General features: G+C 41.9%; 1 protein-coding gene across 1 annotated transcript in view; it reads right to left on the bottom strand.

Moving 5' to 3' along the window:
* LOC110454052 (FAD-dependent oxidoreductase domain-containing protein 2-like) overlaps nucleotides 1-11,062 on the bottom strand; it is a 48,656-nt gene that overhangs the window by 31,695 nt on the left and 5,899 nt on the right. Inside the window, exon 2 of the mRNA XM_021503389.1 lies at nucleotides 453-664. Within this exon, the coding sequence (XP_021359064.1) occupies nucleotides 453-642 (190 nt within the window). The 5' untranslated portion in view covers nucleotides 643-664. The remainder of the gene's footprint in view (nucleotides 1-452; nucleotides 665-11,062) is intronic.

The following is an 11,062-nucleotide window of genomic DNA, read 5'->3' as shown; positions in this document are numbered from 1 at the left end:
TATATATATAGGGTACCCGTATCTCCGATACGGGGCCCTAACTAGTCCCTACAACAACATACAAACTAGATCAATGGTAAAGTTCGGGTAACTAGTCCTTACAACAACTTACAAACTAGATCCATGGTAAAGTTCGGGTAACTAGTCCTTACAACAACTCACAAACTAGATCAATGGTAAAGTTAGGGTAACTAGCTATAGACCAGACAACAAATCACAAACTAGATTAATGGTAAAGTTAGGGTAACTAGTCCTTACAACAACTTACAAACTAGATCAATGGTAAAGTTAGGGTAACTAGTCCTGACAACAGCTTACAAACTAGTTCAATGGTAAAGTTAGGGAGCTAGTCCAGACAGTAGGGACATCAAATTACAAACACTGTTGTTTTTTCAAAAGATTCATTCCAATATTTTATCAATGCACAAAACATTGAAAAGACAAATACATACCTGTTGTATTTTCTCTTTCAAAGACAATGTAATCTCTGCTGCTTTGTTCCATGAAATACGCCATCTGGAGACCACCTGGCCCTGCTCCAAGAATACAGTAGTCATGATAAGTTGAGGTTGTCACCACGGTAACCAAGGTCAACACAGCTCCAAAGACAGTGAGGTATTGATGAAGCAGGTGTGAAAGCATCTTTGTGTTGAATGTTATCCGACTGTAAAAGGAAGTAAGAAACTGTTAGACTTCACATGTTACACAAGAAATAAGGCTCCAAGAGGATCACAAACAAGGCCCAGACCAAATATTCATCAATACACAGCACTTGTAATGAGCGGTTAACTAGATATAAAACTCCTATTTAGTCACTGGTGAGTTATCATCCACTCGGAGAAGGTGAAGCATGTATACATGTGGTGTTGCTGACTGTACGAACATAGTGCTAATCACACTGTTCAACGATCAATAACAAACATCGACTAGAAAAGTCTTTTTCGTCAAACACAAGTCAGCAAAATGTTGTGGGTGTACATGTTGGGCTTCTTATCCAAACAGTGATCCGTCAATACCACAGAGATAAGGCACTGTGGATCGACAGAGAAATAGCCCATCAGTACATGTTGATCTGCTGACTTATAACACAGCTGCTTTCTCTACAAAGCTTATCAAAGTCAGGCTGCCAGATCAAATGTTTATATTTGGTTCTTTATCTTTACATTTAAACATTTAATGTATCAATCAAACATGCAATAAGAAAGGTAGTGTGTTCTATCTGAGCGAGATTTCAACAATAACACATGTCACATTATTTTCTATAATGTTTTACCATTAGCGAATCAGTGTTTGGTACACATTGGTAAGACAATCATAATCAATTGGAGAATCTTATTTTTCAATGGAGTTGGTGTTGGATGTACTGTAAAACCTTGTAAAGATTTGTTCGACACAGCTATGGCATTATAAAGAGGTTTGGTAACATATTGAGGGACACCTACATAGAAACTGTTAGGAAGAAAGGGAGACATAGAAAGATGTTAGTGTTAAGCAAGCTGGCAACTGAAACACTGGAAATTTTATTGAAGCTTTACTGTAGTATTAACCAGGTGTTACAAGCGATATAAATCCCCTCAAGTGTGGTTCAAGACTATAGATTTAACAGTACCTTGTTATGGCTTCTAGCATTAGCACAAAAAAATGCTCAAGGTACTATCATACAGAATGTACTTCACTTCATAAAGCCTACTCAAAAGCCAAATCAAAAACATAAACTCATTCAAAGTATAGTCAAACTAGACAAATATAGGGTTTTGGTCAAAATCAATGCAGAAATAGATTAGGTAGAGAGATGAAAAAAAATTTCTATGAATATTAATGGCGACCTTGAACTTGACACCCAGAAATGCAAACTCCTTTGAGCTATTCTCGTGCATGATCAGTATATGATATTTGATCAAAATCAGTGCAGGACTGTAGCCACTAGAGCAACGTCAAACAGTTCTCTAACAAGTAATGGTGGCCTTGACCTTGACCCTGGACTGCTGCAACATGAACTCATTCAAAGTATTCACATGTATGATAAATACTTGAAGTTTGATGAACACTCCACGCAGGAATGCAGTTGCCAGAGTGATGACAAAATGCGGATGTCTTTTCATGCAATTGTCTCCCCAAAGTCAACTTACCCTTTGCTGCATTTGGAATTCTTTTATATCAGAGTTGTATCATGGTTACACATTACAGAAAACTTTGTCAAGAGAACTGCAAATCCTTTTTATTTCCTTCTTTTGAAATTTGTATTGATTTTTCTAAACATTGGACTTTGAAGCAAGCCTTCAAAGCATCCTTTAGACTGGTATGATGATAAAATTAACCTACTTATCTAATGACAAGAGCGAGTTGTTTGTTACTGTAACTGTTTTCTTTGAATCACTTGGATAATGTTTTGCACCTTTCTCTTGATCTATTATCTATACAGCTCCTTCAGTTGCCATCAAGTCACTTCAAAATTATGGAAATTAATTCTTTCATGGTGTCTGTCAGAGACAAATTTTAGAAGCAAAAATGTCTGGAAATATGTGCAAATGTCTTCTGTGAATTTCCTTTAAAATGTCTATGGCTATGCACAATGTCTTAACTAATATAATGTGTTCACCTGTGTTTACAACATGACGTGGCATTCAGACATTTTCACGTATCTATTAACCAACATCTTGTTTTGTATCTTCTGTTACGCAAATGATAGTCATAAACATGTCACACAGTAAACCTTACAGACATTTATAACCAACGCATATGACACATATCAGAAAATTCCAGAAATAGTTTATAAACTCCCCTCATACTGACCCCATTAATTAGCTGTTGCCTAGCTTTCACCTGTATTTTACCTACACTGTATACAAACATATATTAACATAAGTCATTAATAATGACTACGACTAATAGCAAAAAATGACAAAATTCAGACATATCGCTGGCTTTCTGAGAAAACCATTGTAAACATGTGTAACCTTCCCTAGCTCCAACATGTAGAATTGCTGTCTTGCTTCTCGTTTGACTTATTTCTTAACTTTGCATTAATTGATGGAAAATACAAATAGCATTCTCCATGTTCAAAAATTTGACCCCTGGCACAAGTTTTTTCTATTGCCACAAGAACATCACAGTATTGGACTCAGGTGTTCCCAGTCATTTTATATTCTCGAGCAGCCTTTACTAAAGTTTGCATGATCATTTTTTGTTTCTTACAGACTACAGACTTCCATTCCAAAAGGAAAATTTGTTTATATAAACATATGTTTACATTTGTACATGGCATGTCGACTGTATATTTGAAGTTATAACAATCTAAACATTTGCTCAGTTAAGACTGCTAGGTTTTGACATATTACCTTGATCAAATAGAATGGAAATCCTGAGACAAGCTGGTATTTTGTGAAGTGTCTCTCCTCCCACAACTCAACAGACAACATGGCCTATCCTATCTAGAGTCTCTCCACCCACAACCCAACACACAACATGGGCTAACCTATCTAGAGTCTCTCCTCCCACAACTCAACAAACAACATGGGCTAACCTATCTAGTGTCTCTACTCCCACAACTCAACATACAACATGGGTTATCCTATCTAGTGTCTCTCCTTCCACAACCCAACATACAACATGGCCTACCCTATCTAGTGTCTCTCCTCCCATAACTCAACACACAACATGGCCTATCATATCAAGTGTTTCTCCTTCCACAACTCACCACACAACATGGCCTATCCTATCTAATGTCTCTCCTCCCATAACCTAACACACAACATGGCCTATCCTATCAAGTGTCCCTCCTCCAATAACCCCACACACAACATGGTCTATCCTATCAAGTGTCTCTCCTCCAATAACCCAACACACAACATGGGCTATCCTATCAAGTGTCTCTCCTCCAATAACCCAACACACAACATGGGCTAACCTATCTAGAGTCTCTCCTCCCACAACTCAACACACCACATGGCCTATCCTATCTAGTGTAACTCCTCCCACAACTCAACACACAACAAGGCCTATCCTATCTAGTGTCTCTCCCCCCACAACTCAACACACAACATGGGTTATATCCTATCGAGTGTTTCTCCTCCATACAACATGGGCTAACCTATCTAGAGTCTCTCCTCCCACAACTCAACACTCAACATGACCTATCCTATCTAGTGTCTCTCAACACACAACATGGCCTATCCTAGCTAGTGTCTCTCATCCCACAACCGAACACACAACATGGCCTATCCTAGCTAGTGTCTCTCCTCCCTCAACCCAACACAGCCTTTCCTATCTAGTGTCCCTCCTCCCACAACCCAACACACAACATGGGCTAACCTATCTAGAGTCTCTCCTCCCACAACTCAACAAACAACATGGGCTAACCTATCTAGAGTCTCTCCTCCCACAACTCAACATACATCATGGCCTATCCTATCTAGTGTCTCTCATCCCATAACTCAACATACAACATGGCCTATCCTAGCTAGTGTCTCTCATCCCACAACCCAACACACAACATGGGCTATCCTATCAAGTGTCTCTCCTCCAATAACCCAACACACAACATGGGCTAACCTATCTAGAGTCTCTCCTCCCACAACTCAACACTCAACATGACCTATCCTATCTAGTGTCTCTCCCCCCACAACTCAACACACAACATGGTCTATCCAATCTAGTGTCTCTCATCCCACAATCCAACACACAACATGGTCTATCCTATCTAGTGTCTCTCTTCCAATAACTCAACACACAACATGGCCTATCATATCAAGTGTTTCTCCTTCCATAACTCACCACACAACATGGCCTATCCTATCTAATGTCTCTCCTCCCACAACCCAACACAGCCTTTCCTATCTAGTGTCTCTCCTCCCACAACTCAACATACAACATGGGCTAACCTATCTAGTGTCTCTCCTCCCACAACTCAACATACAACATGGCCTATCCTATCTAGTGTCTCTCATCCCACAACCCAACACACAACATGGCCTATCCTATCTAGTGTCTCTCTTCCCACAACCCAACACACAACATGGTCTAACCTATCTAGTGTCTCTCCACCGACAACTCAACACACAACATGGCCTAACCTATCTAGTGTCTCTCCTCCCATAACTCAACACACAACATGGCCTATCTTGTGTCTCCTCCCACAACTCAACACACAACATGGTCTAACCTATCTAGTGTCTCTCCTCCCACAACCCAACACAGCCTTTCCTATCTAGTGTCTCTCATCCCACAACCCAACACACATCATGGCCTATCCTATCTAGTGTCTCTCTTCCCACACCCCAACCCACAACATGGTCTACCTATCTAGTGTCTCTCCACCGACAACTACTTAACACACAACATGGCCTATCCTATCTAATGTCTTTCCTCCCACAACTCAACATACAACATGGGCTAACCTATCTAGTGTCTCTCCTCCCACAACCCAACACAGCCTTTCCTATCTAGTGTTCTAGTGTCTCTCCTCCCACAACTCAACATACAACATGGGCTAACCTATCTAGTGTCTCTCCTCCCACAACCCAACACAGCCTTTCCTATCTAGTGTCTCTCATCCCACAACCCACCACTCAACATGGCCTATCCTATCTAGTGTCTCTCATCCCATAACCCAACATACAATCTCTCTTCCCACAACCCAACACACAACATGGCCTAACCTATCTAGTGTCTCTCCACCCACAACTCAACACACAACATGGGTTATCCTATCTAGTGTCTCTCCTCTCAGAACTCAACACACAACATGGCCTATCCTATCTAGTGTCTCTCTTCCCACAACTCAACACACAACATGGCCTATCCTATCTAGTGTCTCTCCTCACATAACCCAACACACAACATGGCCTATCCTATCTAGTGTCTCTCCTCCCACAACTCAACACACAACATGGCCTATCCTATCTAGTGTCTCTCCTCACATAACCCAACACACAACATGGCCTATTCTATCTAGTGTCTCTCCTCCCACAACTCAACACACAACATGGCCTATCCTATCTAGGGTCTCTCCTCCCATAACCCAACACACAACAAGGCCTATCCTATCTAGCATCTCTCCTCCCACAACTCAACACACAACATGGCCTATCCTATCTAGTGTCTCTCCTCCCACAACTCAACACATAACATGGCCTATCCTATCTATTCTAATGTCTCTCTTCCCACAACCCACCACACAACATGGCCTATCCTATCTAGTGTCTCTCTTCCCACAACTTAACACACAACATGGCCTATCCTATCTAGTGTCTCTCATCCCATAACTCCCTCCCACAACTCAACACACAACATGGCCTATCCTATCTAGTGTCTGTCCTCCCACAACTCAACACATAACATGGCCTATCCTATCTATTCTAATGTCTCTCTTCCCACAACCCAACACACAACATGGCCTATCCTATCTAGTGTCTGTCCTCCCACAACTCAACTATCAAGTGTCTCTCCTCCAATAACTCAACACACAACATGGCCTATCCTATCTATTCTAATGTCTCTCTTCCCACAAACCAACACACAACATGGCCTATCCTATCTAGCCTCTCTCTTCCCACAACTCAACACACAACATTGCCTATCCTATCTAGTGTCTCTCTTCCCACGACTCAACACACAACATGGCCTATTCTATCTAGTGTCTCTCCTCCCACAACTCAACACACAACATGGGTTATATCCTATCGAGTGTTTCTCCTCCCACAACTCAACACACAACATGGCTTATCCTATCTAGTGTTTCTCCTTCCACAACTCAACACACAACATGGCCTATCATATCAAGTGTTTCTCCTTCCACAACTCAACACACAACATGGCCTATCCTATCAAGTGTTTCTCCTCCCACAACTCAACACACAATATGGGTTATCTTATCGAGTGTTTCTCAACCCACAACACAACACACAACATGGCCTATCCTATCTAGTGTCTCTCCTCCCACAACCCAACACAGCCTTTCCTATCTAGTGTCTCTCATCCCACAATCCAACACACAACATGGTCTATCCTATCTAGTGTCTCTCCTCCCATAACTCAACACACAACATGGCCTATCCTATCTAGTGTCTCTCCTCCCACAACCCAACACACAACATGGCCTATCCTATCTAGTGTCTCTCCTCCCACAACTCAACACACAACATGGCCTATCCTATCTAGTGTCTCTCCTCCCACAACTCAACACACAACATGGCCTATCCTATCTAGTGTCTCTCCTCCCACAACTCAACACACAACATGGCCTATCCTATCTAGTGTCTCTCCTCCCACAACTCAACACACAACATGGCCTATCCTATCTAGTGTCTCTCCTCCCACAACTCAACACACAACATGGCCTATCCTATCTAGTGTCTCTCCTCCCACAACTCAACACACAACATGGCCTATCCTATCTAGTGTCTCTCCTCCCACAACTCAACACACAACATGGCCTATCCTATCTAGTGTCTCTCCTCCCACAACTCAACACACAACATGGCCTATCCTATCTAGTGTCTCTCCTCCCACAACTCAACACACAACATGGCCTATCCTATCTAGTGTCTCTCCTCCCACAACTCAACACACAACATGGCCTATCCTATCTAGTGTCTCTCCTCCCACAACTCAACACACAACATGGCCTATCCTATCTAGTGTCTCTCCTCCCACAACTCAACACACAACATGGCCTATCCTATCTAGTGTCTCTCCTCCCACAACTCAACACACAACATGGCCTATCCTATCTAGTGTCTCTCCTCCCACAACTCAACACACAACATGGCCTATCCTATCTAGTGTCTCTCCTCCCACAACTCAACACACAACATGGCCTATCCTATCTAGTGTCTCTCCTCCCACAACTCAACACACAACATGGCCTATCCTATCTAGTGTCTCTCCTCCCACAACTCAACACACAACATGGCCTATCCTATCTAGTGTCTCTCCTCCCACAACTCAACACACAACATGGCCTATCCTATCTAGTGTCTCTCCTCCCACAACTCAACACACAACATGGCCTATCCTATCTAGTGTCTCTCCTCCCACAACTCAACACACAACATGGCCTATCCTATCTAGTGTCTCTCCTCCCACAACTCAACACACAACATGGCCTATCCTATCTAGTGTCTCTCCTCCCACAACTCAACACACAACATGGCCTATCCTATCTAGTGTCTCTCCTCCCACAACTCAACACACAACATGGCCTATCCTATCTAGTGTCTCTCCTCCCACAACTCAACACACAACATGGCCTATCCTATCTAGTGTCTCTCCTCCCACAACTCAACACACAACATGGCCTATCCTATCTAGTGTCTCTCCTCCCACAACTCAACACACAACATGGCCTATCCTATCTAGTGTCTCTCCTCCCACAACTCAACACACAACATGGCCTATCCTATCTAGTGTCTCTCCTCCCACAACTCAACACACAACATGGCCTATCCTATCTAGTGTCTCTCCTCCCACAACTCAACACACAACATGGCCTATCCTATCTAGTGTCTCTCCTCCCACAACTCAACACACAACATGGCCTATCCTATCTAGTGTCTCTCCTCCCACAACTCAACACACAACATGGCCTATCCTATCTAGTGTCTCTCCTCCCACAACTCAACACACAACATGGCCTATCCTATCTAGTGTCTCTCCTCCCACAACTCAACACACAACATGGCCTATCCTATCTAGTGTCTCTCCTCCCACAACTCAACACACAACATGGCCTATCCTATCTAGTGTCTCTCCTCCCACAACTCAACACACAACATGGCCTATCCTATCTAGTGTCTCTCCTCCCACAACTCAACACACAACATGGCCTATCCTATCTAGTGTCTCTCCTCCCACAACTCAACACACAACATGGCCTATCCTATCTAGTGTCTCTCCTCCCACAACTCAACACACAACATGGCCTATCCTATCTAGTGTCTCTCCTCCCACAACTCAACACACAACATGGCCTATCCTATCTAGTGTCTCTCCTCCCACAACTCAACACACAACATGGCCTATCCTATCTAGTGTCTCTCCTCCCACAACTCAACACACAACATGGCCTATCCTATCTAGTGTCTCTCCTCCCACAACTCAACACACAACATGGCCTATCCTATCTAGTGTCTCTCCTCCCACAACTCAACATACAACATGGCCTATCCTAATGAGTGTATCTCATCCCACAACTCAACACACAACATGGCCTATCCTATCTAGTGTCTCTCCTCCCACAACTCAACACACAACATGGCCTATCCTAATGAGTGTATCTCATCCCACAACTCAACACACAAAATGGCCTATCCTATCTAGTGTCTCTCATCCCACAACCCAACACACAACATGGACTATCCTATCTAGTGTCTCTCATCCCATAACTTAACAGACAACAATTTGGCCTATCCTATCGAGTGTCTCTCCACCCACAACTCGACAGACGAGATGGCCTTTCCAATATAGAATCTCTCCTCCCACTACTTGGCATTAAATCAATGGTTACCACAACATCCAAGATCTTTGATATGAGCATCTAATCTCCACCTGACTATTTTTCTCGTTCTTCCCCTTTTGTGTATCACAGGATTAGGCCAGAAATAGCCATTCACCTCATTAACAGCAACAATAGATCTTATTTCTTCTATGAATAAAACCAAGTTGCAGTGCCAAGCAAAGACTACAGTGTTAATCCTATTAAATGCCTGGTCACAGCTTAACTGATGAACTATTTGGAGATTGGTCCAATTATATCCCCCATCATCTCATGTCCATTTCGATGGGAGAAGTCAGAGAAAGCTAAGCTTCTTATTGTGTTTAGCCTCAAACATTCACATGCACTTTGATTTTTGCAAAGGAACTGTACATGTGAGAAATATGTGTTAATGATTGAATGTGATTTGAACCATGAACTTTATATTCCCATCCGTGTAATTTAAGTGCTTTACAAGTTTCTAAAGATTTGATTAATCAAATCAATGTTTGTTGCACGCCTTATAAATCATTACAAGTTAGCCTTATAATGATCTTTTTACTTCATTTTAAATGTATTTGATAAACCTTATTGATATCACACACATTTTGTACAAACATTACCACGGTATGTTAAAGTTTAAGTTTATAGGAAGCAACCTAAAGCTATACCACTAACATGTTTATATAACAATCAACATGTACAAGTACAAATAAAATCAGACCAGAAGCTACAGTCCAAAGGTCTCAGATAATGATTTACGCAGGTCCTTATATTGTTCATGTAGACAATCCACTTAATACAAATTTTCACCAAATACAATCCCAAGTGGTAAACATTAACAGAAACCTGTACCAGCAGCCATCTTTAATTTGTTTTCAAGATCCTAGTGTAACAGGAGGAAGAGAAATGCAAGGCCAGACAGGGATTTGGACCAGGAACCATTCAAACTCTAGATGGATGCTCTACCATTTGAGCTACCTCGTTGCAGACGATCAACTCAGTCCAGTTCCCCGACATTCCTTACTCGTTTTTCTAAGTCTTTGCCCCCGAAGTCTACACTATTTACAATCTAGGTTTGGGTATTCCCTTGCCAAGCATTTGCATAGTACATTTGTACTTGAAACTAGGGTTTGCAGACCAATTTTGTAACAGGAGAAATGCACAGCTAGATATGGGATTTGAACCTGGGACTCTGAATTTGAGACAGAGACGCTCTACTAATTTGGCTATCTGGTCGCTGATGAACAACAACAACATTGTAAGGGCAACACAATGTTGTTTTTTTACAGAAAAGGGATACCTAATTTGTTAAGCCCACAATTTCCTAAGATACAGATGACTTAATTTGACTGAAGACATTACCATGCCTATATCACTAGTTATGAAATGTCAAGTCATTTTTTTTTCCCCTGTAATGTTACTTTTTATTACATTTTCCCATAAACCTATCTTCACGTCAGTGTCACATGCTTTATTTGCCAAGTCAATTTATAACCTTAGAACTTGATTGCAACAATATGTCAACGTCAGATAATTCTGTCTAATGGATCAACGTCAGATAATTCTGTCTAATGGATCAACGTCAGA

Source organism: Mizuhopecten yessoensis, unplaced genomic scaffold (assembly GCF_002113885.1).
Source record: "Mizuhopecten yessoensis strain PY_sf001 unplaced genomic scaffold, ASM211388v2 scaffold897, whole genome shotgun sequence".
Taxonomy (NCBI): Eukaryota; Metazoa; Mollusca; class Bivalvia; order Pectinida; family Pectinidae; genus Mizuhopecten; species Mizuhopecten yessoensis.
This window is presented reverse-complemented; position numbering and strand designations above follow the sequence as displayed.